The 14169-nt window shown below is 40.5% G+C and overlaps 2 protein-coding genes across 2 annotated transcripts; one reads left to right on the top strand and one right to left on the bottom strand.

The window, feature by feature from the left end:
• The first annotated feature begins 604 nt into the window (after positions 1–604).
• amn1 (antagonist of mitotic exit network 1 homolog (S. cerevisiae)) lies at positions 605–8573 on the top strand. The gene is made up of 8 exons (XM_071524780.1): positions 605–734; positions 1933–2065; positions 4513–4642; positions 5864–6081; positions 7309–7365; positions 7476–7587; positions 8079–8221; positions 8440–8573. Exons 1-7 carry the CDS (start codon positions 709–711, stop codon positions 8132–8134), a joined length of 732 nt encoding a protein of 243 aa, XP_071380881.1. The 5' UTR covers positions 605–708; the 3' UTR covers positions 8135–8221; positions 8440–8573.
• A 698-nt stretch (positions 8574–9271) lies between these two features.
• On the bottom strand, positions 9272–10610 carry etfbkmt (electron transfer flavoprotein subunit beta lysine methyltransferase). The gene is made up of 3 exons (XM_071524779.1): positions 10137–10610; positions 9812–9942; positions 9272–9640 (listed from the first exon to the last, which is right to left on the bottom strand). The coding sequence occupies exons 1-3, from the start codon at positions 10439–10441 to the stop codon at positions 9291–9293; spliced, it is 786 nt and encodes a 261-aa protein (XP_071380880.1). The 5' UTR covers positions 10442–10610; the 3' UTR covers positions 9272–9290.
• Between the last annotated feature and the right edge of the window lie 3559 nt (positions 10611–14169).

Raw genomic sequence — 14169 nt, 5'->3', positions numbered from 1 at the left:
ATCAACAAGTCCATGGGAAGATACTGATGAGCTGAAGCTAATTAGAACCTGTGTGACAGGTACTGGGAGGGCAAAATATTACTCTTTTATTTGTGATTTAGTGGATGAGTTGCTAAGTGATTTCTTTTTCTCAATTACTCGAGATTATATTATTATATAGAGCTATCGTATGTATTAGACAGGCTTTGAGTTGGTGTTTGTTGTGGTTCTGTATTGAGTCTTATTGTGAGTATGAATGTTACGGACGTGTATTGATGTATTTTCTGTTATTGAATTATTGTTAAAAATGCTAATGGAGACCCCAGGTAGAGTAGCTACTGTTACAATACAGTAGCTAATGGGCATCTAAATAAACAAACAAACAAACAAACTGAATCAAAATACAGAGTGAGTAGTGGAAAATGACTGTATAGACAGTGGACATGGATAATTATTTAGTCCAGAGTATAAGCTACATGTTTTACAGGGTTGTCTCAACATAACCAATTGTGAAAAACTGTAATTCATTTAGTGGAGTAATTGTTAAATCCAGTAGTTGGCGGCAAAGCGACAAACGGGATAATAATCGCCATCAATAAATGAAAAAGAAGAAGCGGAAGAAGAAGAAGAAGAAAACAACAAGAATAAACAACTAGAAAAATAGGACGATATAAACATAGACTGTAAAAAAAAAAGAAGAAAAGAAAAAGGATATAAATCAGAAACACCATGGCCATGGATTCGCTTTTTGATATGTGAGTAACGCTAGAGGCGGAAGCCTGCAAACATCATGTAGCCTAGCTTAAACATGATTTTAGAGCAGCTGACGTTAGTTAAGAGGCGTTGTTAACCGGCAAACGGAGTGCCTCTGTAAATCTGCGGTAACACACCATTGTAGGCCTATTAAAGAACGCATATATTCAATGAATTACTGTTTTGTAAACGTTATTCTTCCGCCAAGCTCCTCAACAGTAACAAGACAAGTGGTTGCTAAGCGACCCACAAACGCCGTGAGACCCTTTTGGGGAGATTGTCGGTCAACACCATAGAGATATAACACGTTAATATTCACATTAACTGTGATGCATCACATATGTGCGTTTGTCGGGCGTTTTACAACGGCTTCCAACGTGTCTCAGCCTGTCAGAGCTGACCGATGCTATCCGTTTCATAAACAATTGCAACGTTTAACATTATGATTTAACATTTGATTTACAGAGTTTATACTGTTGGGGACATGACACTGGCACGAGTGAAAACCAGCCTAATCATTCTTGTGCATTAACTGTTCTTTAAATAAAATAATTGCCTAATTAGATTAAAATATTCCTAATTTGTGTATGGCCTAGTTGTCAGTGAGCTCATCCTCCAACATCTGAGCATCTTGAGCAAAATATGTTACACTAGCTGGCTGACCCTCTCAGCCATGTGATGAAAAGACAGTTTCCTCTTTGGGGGATTATATAGCCTAGGCTATCAAAATTTTGCTGGGGACCCTGTGGAACCCACTCAAGGACCCCATTTTGGGAACCCCTGTGCTGTGTGTAAGGGTACAGGTAGCGGCCAATATTTAAAACGTAGTCAAGTGTGAAAAGGAGGCAGAAGTAATGGGATACAGATCACTTAAGTGTAGGGTTTCTATGCAGGTCTGTAACAGATCTGAAATATATGAAAAATGAATATGATAATTTCCAGGTCTTGAACAGTTTGGGAATTACACAAAAGTCTGTATAAGTATTTACAGTTAGTGTTATTCAGTCCCAGTATACAAAAGGTTTTTCATTCAGTAGGACAAACCTGTGTGAGCTCACTGGTTGGTATTCCAAGTCCTGTAAGTGTAATTTGTATTGAAAAAAACTCGGAATGGAAGTGTACGCAAATGATAAATATTAATGACCTATACATACTGAAAAGTTTTAATTTTTCTCCACTTTGCTGCCATTTTTTGTGCAGTTGTGCAGAATTTGTGGCTGACTCTGCAGACAACTACCTCAGTGACATACAGACCTTACCTGTGGGCATAAAGGACAAGCTGGTGGTAAAAATGACTAGAAGACGGAAAGTCACTGACGAGAACATCAGTCAGGTAGGCCCTGCAGGTGAAGAACGGTATGAGAACAATAAAAACTTTACACCTACTGTTTTCCTTCCCTGCCTCACCACCACTTGTCCTGTACCAGGAAGTAACTTGGAAGAGACAATGAAAGGAAGGAAGGAGGGAAGGAAGGCAGGAAAGGGGACAAGAGGCTAGTATCTGAGCTTCAGCATCAAAGATAAAATATCAGTTCAACATATGTCCCTGTCAAATTTCATGTAGATGAATCATGCATTTTTATATCCATATAAATGAATGTTGATGTCGGACTTTACCATAAAGTTATCCTCAATGACAAAATCAGAAAATGAGACACGTGTGTGTGTGTGTGTCTGTGTGAGACCTGGATGCAGCTCAGATCTGTCCTTTTATTGACATTCCAACCATCATGTGTAAGAAGCACCCGGTACGGAGGGTGCTGGGTGCAAGTTAAACGATCATGCAGTTTACTTCCTGGAGAGGATACAATTCATCATGCTGTGCTGAAGGAGTCTGCAGGAGAGGAGATACCTGCAGCCGCTTCTCTTGTTTCCTTTCACTACTGGCAGCAAAATGTTGCTTGTTGTGGAGGTAAACCCACTCAAACTCAGTTTAAGCACCTTTTTATGGTAAACATAATTTCCTTTGATTTAAATTCATACCATCAGCCAAGGATTTTTGTTTATATCTGTGATGCTTTGCCTTATCTTGGTCACAGACAGGAGATAGTTTGATTGATTACCTTCAGCCTCTTAACATAGTCTCCCAAGCAACCTTTTGCCCCCTTGTTGATCCTGTTCAGGGCTTGTTCAGGGTGAAGCCACCATGCTTGTGAACGACCCGCCCCCCACTGCAGCCAGGAGGTTAAGAGCTGACCAACGAGCTTTGCCATTTGTTGTTATGGAGAGAAATAGGATGTTTACTGCACCAAAACCATAATACTCCCCATTGCAGACCGTGGGTTGTATTGGAAGTCTTGGTCATCCAGACTAGCAAACTTACTGAGCTTTTCATGTCTGATACATGTAAAGCCACAGGGGGGTTTGGGAGGTAACCAGTTGATTTGGCATAAGCACATCAGCTTGCACTGTGGTCACTAACCTTTTCGGCTTTGTTTAACGGATATGGGGAATATTTAACTCCTATTAACTGCAATAAAATGCCAAACTCAGTTATACTTTTGAGTTAGGTCACACTTGGATAGTTTGGATAGTCCAGTGCTGATACTCAACATGTCATTATTGCCAAAGCTCCTAAGCTGCACTGCACCATGGGTACAGCAGTATATATTAAGTATGTAGTGCAGTCAAAAAGAAGTCACATCCAGTCCTTGTGATAACTGCAACATCGCACTTCTGCCGCAAGAACAGACAGTACGAGGGTGACTATATTGTGTCAATAAAAAGTCAACTGAGTTTCAGGTGATACAATAGTGTGAAAAGTAGTCTATAGATATTTAATGTCTGGATTAGGGTTTAAAGGGGTTAGGATTGGGTTTAGGTCTAAAATGGGGTTAGGGTTAGGCTACATAGTCTGTACAGATGCAGCAAATAAGCAAGTGGCACTTGTTGAACATCTACTTTTTGTCACCTGATAGTTGAGTATTAGCATTGGACTTTCCAAAGTGTTGCCTCAAGTTATTGTGATTCAGTTCCTTGATGCCGCTGAAAGCCTTTTAGACTTTTCAGCAGTCTTTCAGCAGTCATTCTGACATGAAAATGCCATCAATGCTTTCAGTGGAGGAATCAGAGCTGATACGGGATGTGCAAATTGTTCGTAGAAATCTCTGACATTGCACAAGCACTGACCTCCTGTTCATTAGCTATGACTGTTTACAGCTATAGGAAAGTTTGCCATTTATGACACATGGCCATGAAGACCTAGGGAGATTATAAAAAGAGTGCAATTGTAACATCTTTGATAAATGTAAAATAAACATTCAGGTTGTTCATGGTAATGCAAATAAACAGTCATCAACTCACCATTAGTCCATTATTGTCATTATTGCCAAAGCTCCTAAGCCGCACTGCACCATGGGTAGAGCAGTATATATTAAGTGTGTAGTGCGGGCAAAAAGAAGTCGCATCCAGTCCCTGTGATAACTGCAACATCGCACTTCTGCCGCAAGAACAGACAGTATGAGGGTGCAATGACCTCCCCTGCTCCAGAAAGCAGAAACTAGGAAAGGCACTCTAAACCTGTTTCAGAGATTCAAATTTACGTAAAGGCAGAAAACCTTTTGAAAACTCTTTAGGGAACTTTCTTGAAGAAGATAAGTACCAGACTCTCATGTTAACCCACAAGCTGTCTAGCATTTCAAGGAAATGTCTCTGTTTTGTATAATATGAAGTCTGAAAGGCTCGGGGAAGTATTTCAAGGCTATCTGTGTTATTATGTTTCATTTTGTGTTATTAATGAAAGGTAATGGTAAAAGGCATTACTTCTCTTCTTGTTCTCAGCTGTTGCATCCAGGGACACAGAAACTCAATCTAGAGTGCTGTCAAGTGTCAGATGTAGCCCTACAACAGATCTGCTGCCCGCATCTCAAGACCATAATACTGGCCGGCTGCCGGAGAATCACCTCAGAAGGTAGTCTGCCAATACCACTCTAATCTAATAATTAATATGTTACTCCTATTGCCATTACACAGTCCAATCTGTGTGGGAACATGAACAACTTCCTCTGTAAATCAGAAACCAAAGAACTAAGACTCATCATTTTCTTGGGGCAAAGGTTTTTTTTTTCTGGTTCAGAATGTTCTGTGGCTCCACAAAATCAGTGTTTCATTTATTGTCTGTGGAGCTACCCCAGATTTTACATTTTGATGACATGACAGATGCAAGTCTTAGCTACTCTGTTTCTGGTTTTGAGGGAGAGCTGTTTGCAAGTGTTAACTGGGCCTGCTGTCCTAGACCCCAGTGATACCTGAACCTGTATGAAGTTTAAAATTGAGTGGTATCTCCCTGTAAGCATGAAAAGATGTTTAACATGTTACCTAAACCTTGTTAAATAATCAGGGGAGTAATTATTTTGTTTAAAAAATTATATGAGGGGCCAGAAGTGTGCGTATCATTGTTACTACATTTCATAATGAACCAGCAGTTTTTGTTTTCTTTATGTTCTCTACTCATCATTTATATGCAATAGTCGGCTCTTTTATCCTGATGTTAGCTGTAACTAACTGCTACACTCAAATCCCCTTGTCAGTCAAACGCTAACTGTACCTGATGTTAACATGTCTCTTACACACAAACAAACCACATACACACACTGGCACTCACACACTGATGCCTAAGCATACACACACACAAACATAGGCTACATGATTCAGTATCTGACAAAGCTACCTCTTTCTGTCCATATACGCAGTTTACAATCTACAGTATATCTTCCAGATATATTCCATTTATCCAGTCAGGCGGTTACAAAGTATTTTGTATTACTGCTTACATGAGTATTAGCTGTATATGGTCACACTGTGGTCTTCCAAGTCCAATAAGTAGAAATGTTTCAAACCCCTTATACTGTTTTTGGATACCAGGGCTACTCTTTTGTTTTGTTTTGGATAAGTAGCTGACATGTTTTATGGTTTTGTAGATGTGAAGATTAAATACCTTTTGGATGAGGGGGATTTCTCTTTGACTCAGTGATTGCTTGTTGGCTGGCTGGGTTGCATTGTTAAAGGCAAGATTTGAATTTTGTATGTGATATATTTAAAAGCATTGCTTCAGCTGGTGATAGTTTCTGCGGTGTAATAGCAGTCAGCAGTTACTCATTCCTCTCTCTCTCCCTCCCTCCCTCCTCTGTAGGTGTGATAGCTCTTGCCTCTTCGTGTCCAAGCCTAAAGGTGGTGGATCTGAAAGACTGTGAAGGAGTGACAGATGAGGCAGTGAGGGCTCTGGCCCACACTTGCAGAGGCCTGGAGGTTCTCAGTCTCCAGGGCTGCTCCACCATCGGAGACGCCGCCCTGCTGGCGCTGGCAGAGAACTGCAGGCTGCTGCACGCACTCTGCCTCTCTGGAACACAGGTAGGCTACTCTCAGCCCTGAGTAATAAAACTAAGATCTTATTGTTGGAGTAGTTTTAGGTTTTTCCCAGTCACACGAACAGTAACTTAGTTTGCGTTGAATCATACTATTGTCAGCTATCCTTTGCATGTCACACACAAGTTGTACTGATGTGAGCAGGGATAGACAGAATGCAGCATCTGCTTTGTTGTAAATTGTCTAGACCAAAGAACATAAAGTTTGACCACATGGCTTCACCTTTGCCACAACCCCCTCTGTCCCCTCCCCTCAGGGATTTAGCGGAGGATGAATCCAGTTTACCCTCCTGTTTATTTGCGGAATAGAGTTTAACTGCCTTTTTAGGCTGACATAAATGTTTATGACATGAATTCAGTATATGTACATCATAGTAGTAGAAGTACCGAACTGACATATGTTATATAAAGATTGGGTCTTTTAAGGGAAAAAGCAAAATAGGGTTCCCACAGGTCATGTAATATTTAGAATAACATGATATTCTGAGAGGTGTTTTCCAGACAGGGAAAGTCTGGGAATTTGATAAATTCTCTGAGGAAGTCAGGGAATATCAGAGAATTTCATAAATGGGTCACTTTATAGGCATATACTGTATATCGGAAAGTATTTTCCTACTTGTTTCACATACTTGTTGCATTAGATGGTGGTTTTAATCTGTTTTCTCCACAGTAAGCCCAAGCGTAGTAGAAACCAGACTGTTCGCCACTTAAGAACTTTTCTGAGATGAAAAACAACATTAATAGATCAGGAAGGAATACCATTTTTAGTTTTCTGTGAAGTCATGAAAAAGTAATGGAATTTTACATTAGGGCCACAGTGGGAGCCCTGGCATAAGTAAATGCATTTCTCAAAATATAAATGATTTTGTTTATATTTGGTTGTACTTTGTCTTAAGATGATCACTGTCTGGAGGTCCTAGTTTTCCCGACATGTTATTTATCATTACATCACTGCTCTCTTTGAAGAGGACTTTGCGATCCCGGTGGTTTCAGTTGCACATACAGATGAGACAGCTGCACAGTAGCGTTAATGTCTGGGGCTGCTGAGTCAGCAGTCAAACCTTGCATAACAAGGAAGCCTGCACAGCTAATTGATCAGGGACACCTCACTGAAAAATAAGGTCAATGATCAAAAAGAAACATTTTCACGACGTGTGTTCTATAAAAACATCCAGCCACACACTAACAACTGGACTGTCTTTGTTATTTGTAGGTTACAGATGTGGGCCTTATTGGACTCGTCACAGGGCCTTGCTCCAATAATTTGAATGTAAGAAATCAATATATATAGAGATATAGAGACTTCAAACATTGAGTTAATGTCTTAGAGTGACAGCATTAGAATATTGTGTTAAAATAGTGCAATTGGATGTATTGTAGGAACTACAGGTGGCAAGATGTCGCAACTTGACCGATGAGTCCGTCGCAGCCGTTTTCACAAACTGCCCCAAACTCAGAACATTTGTCATCAATGACTGTCCTCACATCACAGGTAAACTTCATGTTATCTTTAACTGTTTACAGATTGTTTGATATAAGCAGTAACATCATGCAGGTTAAGACTTTATGGCAGAAACGTCAGAGGTTCTGAACCTTCTGAAACCACTTTTACCTGCTAGCACACACACCAAATGTAGCTAACTTAGATGTAGCAGAGGTGATATTTTTCAAACGAAGACTTAAGCCCAAGCTGCAGCAGACATGTTGATATAACTGATAACTGAACTTATTAAAAAATAATACCACTACATATTCTCCAAGCAAGAGCATTTCTAGTACTACTCTAGTTCTCAGTCATTTATACACTTAGATCGCAAATCTGTACACAGTTACAACAAAACAAAATGCATCCAAACATCACTTTGAAATGCATGAAACTCAAAATGTATGTTGTGTGGTGTTGTGATAGATCAAAATAATGTGCATGCTTAAGCCATGTTTGTGTTTAAAATTGACAGTAGCTCCCTTCTGCTCCTCTCACAGCTCAGGTTTGGATGCATCGTATCGCCAACTTTCAGTACCTATCATGGACTGTGTAGCATGGTCAGTGGATCACAGCAGCATGCAGAGGGATGACACTAATAAAGCCTACTGATGACCTCCTCCACTACATGAAGTGCCCAAAGGTGAAAGAAAACTAGTTGTGTTAAAAGAACAAGAACATATCTAACTCTTTAACAGTCTTCCAGTAGTATGCAGTCATTCATAAAACATTACAGTTATCCTTTGAAGTGTATATAGTCAGTATTGTGTTCTCTGTTGATGCTTGATCTTCATGTTAGTACAATTGGCATTTGGAGAGAATCTGCCACAAAAAGCTACCAGCCTCCTCTGTCTTCCTCAGGTGCCGGAGGTCATTATATTCCTGACAGTGTGTGTCACTGTTGGTCGGTGTTGTCCTCTCTGTCCTGTCCCCGGGCCAAACGAAGGTATTCCTCCCAAACTATCCAGTTAAAGCCGATTAGTGCATGAAGGCACACCGTTATATACCGTTCATACCCTTCATGGCTGTGACACCATTCAAGAAGTAGATTGAAAGACAGAAAGATTAAGAGAGGGGTGTGAAAGTGGGAAAAGGTTCAACTGATTTCTTTTTGAGAATGGTGTGATGTTTACAAATATTATGAAGATCATTTTTTGCACTTTATAGCCATTTTCTTTGCACGACAAAATCCACTGTGTAAGTGAAATGAAACTTTTGTTATATATAAAATGTTGTAATAGTCATTTAAATTCTGTTACTAATGTACAAAGACTGTATAGGTAACTTAAAGTCATATGAAATATGAAATTAGTATTTATATGCAGGGAATGTTGCATTGTTTTCTTACTTGACTGCAGTGTGATTTGTACATTCCCAGTTTGTTATGGCTCTTATTTGTGCCTCAGTCACGCATATTATATATAATAAATGTTTATTGCTGTTTAACATCCACATATTCACATTTTGTTTAGACATACCATGACAAGATCTCACGGCATCTCCGATAAAAAACAACAATAACAGGAGACAGTTGAAAAATTACAGTCACATGCTCTAGAAAGGGCAACAAATGAAACTTGAGTTGTGACCCTGTGAGGAAAATACTGTAGTGTAACCCAGCAGAATGACACCTCACACAGTCACATGCTGGTGTTTATATTTGACATATTTAAGGTCTGCAGAATTCATTACACTTGCCCAAGGTCTGGTTCTTAGAGTTCAGGATGGTAGCGCCAAACCGTGCTACAGGTCAGGCCGTAGTTCTCCTCTCTGACCGACTCAGGCAGCTCGAACTGGGCCACTTGGCGCAGGAGCCGTCTGATGCCATGTCCCTCAAACTGGGCTCTGCCGGGGTCTCCGATCAGGACTTGGGTGCTGTGGGTCTGGATGCAGCGGTCCAGCCAGCTGTGCAGCCTGTCTGCGAGGGATTCCTCGTAGAACATGTCTCCCAGGAGAATGAGGTCGAAGCCCTCGGGCTCTGAGCCGATCATATTGTCAGTTACACAAACAAGTGGCTCCAGGCCGTTCAGCTCACAGTTCATGTGGGTGGCAATGGCTGCAACTGTAACACAAACAGGAATATTCAGTACATGACCTTTTTTGACATCAGTTGACCATGATGATGAATACATTACGATTGAAAAACTGTTTTGTGACTACTAAAATAAAAAAAGACGGCAAAAGAACCAGTCAGTCAGTGGTCAAAGTGTCCAAATATATGTCGGCGTCTTACCTGAGTCAATATCATTAGCAACAACATGAGCAGCACCACACAGTTTGGCAGCGATGGCTGAGGCTCCACAGCCGCTCCCCAGGTCCAGCACCGTCTTCCCCTCACACACTGCAGGGTTATTCAGCAGGTATCTGGAGAGAGGGACATGAGGAGGCTCAGGGAAGATCTGCAGCAGGAAGATGACGCCAACACTCTAACTTGTGGGCATTGAACTCCAGTCGTGCACTCAGCAATGTGGCTACTACCCTGCTCAGAAGCTATGCATTTTTGTTTGACACATTAACAAAACCAGTAATTGTTGTATTAAGTGAGGCTGAATTCATACCTGGCGAGTGCCTGTCCCCCTGGCCAATATATGGCCCAGAACGGGTCAGCAAAAGGCCACAGCTCGGGCCTTGCATGCCAAAACCTACAGTTAGGGGTGAATAATCTCAACTTGATCTCTGGGGTCAAGTTTTGCTCTCCAACTATCTCTGTGTTCTCTGCAATAAACTTCCTAACACAATTATCAGATTCAATGCTATTTGAGAAACATCTATGTCTGGTTGTACTAAATGTTTTGAAAAGTATTTCAACATAACGAGGAAACCTTTGGAGGGTTCTCATCCTACAATGTATTACTGTAGCCATCTAGCTGGCGTTAATGCTAGCTAAGTTAGCCACACAGCAACTTTTGGCAACTGCACAATGATTCCACAACAGTAATGTTATGGTGCTAGAAACGCATGGTAGGTAGATAGTACGCTTGCTTTACGTCTACCTATAACCATACTGACTGACTCGGGATATTAGACTTCTCGAAATTACGTACAATTGCAGCTCGTACCAAATATTTCTGCAACTGTCAAAGTTATTTTCCACACGGATGCAAAACAGTGTCGGACACAATATCCAGCGCCCGCCTGAAAAAGCAGCAAAATCTTGGTTCCACGTGAAAAGTTCCTACCATTTCAAAACGAATTGGCTATTTCATGTGTCGACGTTCAATCAAGTGAGCGACATGCCGTTGATAAGACATTTTCAGTTTTTACATTCATGTTCAAACATACGAATTAACGTTAGATTTTGGGCAAAAGTATTAGTCTAGCTTGTTTGTTTATGTGGCAGGATTAGGGCTATATAACTAAGGTAGTGTTAACAGCTTCTCTTCTTTTTCAGCTATTGTTCACAGGAAACATTAACTATTAGTTTACAGGTGTACAAAGTAGCTACAAATACGAATACGACTTCAGCATAATAAAACATTGCAGATTCCATAAAATAGGCTAATATTGAGAAGAAGATAAAAAGAACAAACACAAAAGCAAAAAAAAAAGAAGATAAAATACATGAGCTACCAGGTGTATTAAAACAGCCTAATAATGACACTCTTCAGATATAGTTATTTTCATTTGAGCTCTAGCTTGGTGAGTGCAATGCATAATCTTGAGATGATTATAATCTCTAGTGGAGCAGTGTTTTGGTCAGTAAATTAATGGAGAATGTGCTCTGCACTTCAAAACGACTACATGTGGATTACTGTGAATAGGTGACACTGTGAACAGATGGTTCAGAGAGTCATACCGTAATGTTTATCCAGTCCTAGTGGGCATTAGAGCCTAAGGCTGTAATTACTGGACCTCTTATGTTCTCATCCTGTATGAAGATATTGCTTTTTGATGGAAGAGGACGTTCCTGCCTCTGTCTGTCTTCAGCAAACTGTGAGTCTGTGAGTGTGTTGAGTTTTCCTGAGCTGACCTCTCCTGTCGCCCGGACCAGCAGTCCCACAGATCTGCTTGGGGACTGGTTTTTATAGATAGCTGCTGTCTATCAGGGCCAGGAGGTATATTGACTTGATTTCACACAGGAATTGCAACCTTGAGTCCGCTGTCCGGGAGTTACTGTGGCAAGAGTGCAACGATGTTTTCACACTCTGCAGATAAAGGAGATGAAATACAGAGAAACTTTTCCTCCATGATCAAGGTTGCAATTCAGGCAATCTTTTGGAAAATCACTTCACCCAGTCCAGGAGCCTGACACTTTACACTTTAAAGACTGTGTTAAGTGCTGACAGGGTGACATGACTGTTCTCAGAGATTGGAGAAATAAATCACATTACCTTGATCTTTTACATTACTACTCTCTGCTCTGCATCAGACTCAACAGATTAGAGATGAGTATTTGAGAGGACTAAATTCCCATTCCATGCATGGCTCTTTCTAACAGTGGGGCCGATAATTTAGTCACAAAGAACGCAATCTGATGTTCTGAGAAAAAAAAAGTGTTGTAATACTCTACATTGGTAAAGACTATTCTCAATGTGTCAATTTTGTGGTAGACACTGACTAATCAGATCCCAGTAACCAAAGCATTCCTGCCAGACAGACACTATTATCTGTTGCTGTTTGAACGAGAGAGTTTTCTAAAAGCCTAAAATGAAAACATGACAGATGATTCTCCACCTGGATCTCTGTATCGTAACGTTTTCATGAGTCTTCCCCCTCTGCTCAGACAAGTTGGTAGACTCATAGCAGAGCTCATTTAGTGTGAGAATCAAGGCTTCAAAGGCTTCCCAAAACTTACTGGCAAGGTAAATGACTGGATAACTGAATCATTTTCCATTTTAAGCATATTCAGCTACTGTTCTCCCCAGGACTTGTCCTGGCCAGTGTGAGTCTCCCTGGATTAACTTTTCCCCTCCTCCACTCTTCTGTTTTACATCTTGATGGACTCAGTGACCAGACACCCGCAATTGGCATTCTATCAGGAAATAAAGCTGTCACTCCCACTTTGCTAAAAGCAACTTCCCCGAAACAGGATTAACAAACCTTTCATCAGCGATATCACTTGGGTGAAGAAGTGCAGACTCTGCATAGGGGGTCGAAAGGTCAGTTTCTCTCATGCCTGTGAGACTAATTCACACGGTTTTATGACAGTGACCCCCTTTTACACGTCGTCTCTCTCCCTCTCCCACACCCCAGGAATGCAAGTTGGAGAGACAAAGGACTTCCGTGTTTGAACATAAAAAGTACAGAACTGCATATAATTGTATATATATGTAATACACCCAATAGAATACTCCTCATAAAGACTCTTCCATAATAAAGAGAAAACCGAACTTTGGGGGGTGTATGTCTGGTTTCTCTGACAAATTTCCAAGTGAATGCTGCAAAGCTCCATAAGTGTTTAAAATTTCTGAGTTCCTTTGAATGCACCATAAATGTATGAAACGCTGGCAGAGCCACTTAAAGATTGTCCAGAGGTGGCGCTCAAAGCACAGCAAGTCCATAAAGAATTAATGAATTGGTGTCAGTGGAGGATTTGTACAAAATCAGAAATTATGAGTAGCTGAAGTCATTAGGGGTGTTGGGTGTGTGTGTGTGGGTAGGGGCTTTTCTAAAGAGTGTCCTAGTAGACGCTATTAAAATATCATATTCATATGAAATATACTGTAAATTATTGAGAGAAAAAAGTGTTATTTACTAAATCATGAATAATTAACAAGGGTGTCTGTGCATCACTAGTCTACGTTCTGAAACTGATTTATGGCACGGCTTTTGTTTGGTTTGATCAAACTGGAAAGCTTTGCAAGCACCGTACTTTGAAAAATGTGTTTATTGTTACAAAAACTTTCATATGCAGTTTTAAACCTGCATCCTTTGGAAAGCTGGAAAGAGAAAAGTCTCCTGCTCATGGCTGCACTACGCTGTGACATGTCAGACCCAACATCAGCAGATATAAATTATAAAAGCTTATAAAAACTAACTAGACGCTCAACATTAAAACAGTCCTTAGCATGAAATGGGCTGTACTTTGTATGCTTAGAGCCATATAGTTGTGTAGCCTCAGTGATTCACCTTCTGAAGTCATCAAAATTGAATGTTTCCTGGCTGACATTGAGAAATTATTGCACCAATTATTTCACCAAGCAATATTTTCCATAGGCTTAAATAATGCATTCGGACAGGTATCTTGATAAAACCATAATGTTATGAAAATGCTACACAACTACATGAAGTACCCTGCAAGTCACTTTTGCAGCCATCCCATATCCCAGAAATGGTGTTCCCAATGGGTTTCACATAAGAGATTTCAGTCGGTCTCTGAACATGTTTGGCCCCAGTGACAAATATGCACAGCAGGGTGCCAGGAACACTTGCCAGGAAATTGGGAGAGCTGATTTATTTAGAGAGCTCACTCTTTGATTAATACAGATCAAAACAATGAGCTGTACTGAATTGATTTCCCCCCTTTTTAATTATTTCTACATTTGATCGAGGGAACAGTAAAATAATCAAACGATATGCTTGAGTTGGAACTTGCAAAGGCATTCATAGGCATTGCCACAGGATTGATCATGTTAACAGAATGATATGCTT

This window comes from Centroberyx affinis, unplaced genomic scaffold (genome assembly GCF_046629955.1).
Source record: "Centroberyx affinis isolate AG114_WGS23_722 - 3 ecotype Tasmania unplaced genomic scaffold, CSIRO-AGI_Caff_v1 ptg001232l_1, whole genome shotgun sequence".
Lineage (NCBI taxonomy): Eukaryota > Metazoa > Chordata > Actinopteri > Beryciformes > Berycidae > Centroberyx > Centroberyx affinis.
The sequence above is the reverse complement of the archived record's forward strand: the minus strand, read 5'-3'. Positions and strand labels throughout refer to the sequence as shown.

Excerpts from the sequence above, each read along its gene's own strand:
- amn1 (XM_071524780.1), top strand. The coding sequence starts at position 709 with ATGGCCATGGATTCGCTTTTTGATAT. Across the intron at positions 2,066-4,512 it reads CTGACGAGAACATCAGTCAG|CTGTTGCATCCAGGGACACA; the intron begins GTAGGCCCTGCA and ends TCTTGTTCTCAG. Across the intron at positions 6,082-7,308 it reads TCTGCCTCTCTGGAACACAG|GTTACAGATGTGGGCCTTAT; the intron begins GTAGGCTACTCT and ends TGTTATTTGTAG.
- etfbkmt (XM_071524779.1), bottom strand. The coding sequence starts at position 10,441 with ATGGCTACAGTAATACATTGTAGGATGAGAACCCTCCAAAGGTTTCCT. Across the intron at positions 9,943-10,136 it reads GGGGGACAGGCACTCGCCAG|ATACCTGCTGAATAACCCTG; the intron begins GTATGAATTCAG and ends CCCTCTCTCCAG. Across the intron at positions 9,641-9,811 it reads TGCTAATGATATTGACTCAG|TTGCAGCCATTGCCACCCAC; the intron begins GTAAGACGCCGA and ends TTTGTGTTACAG.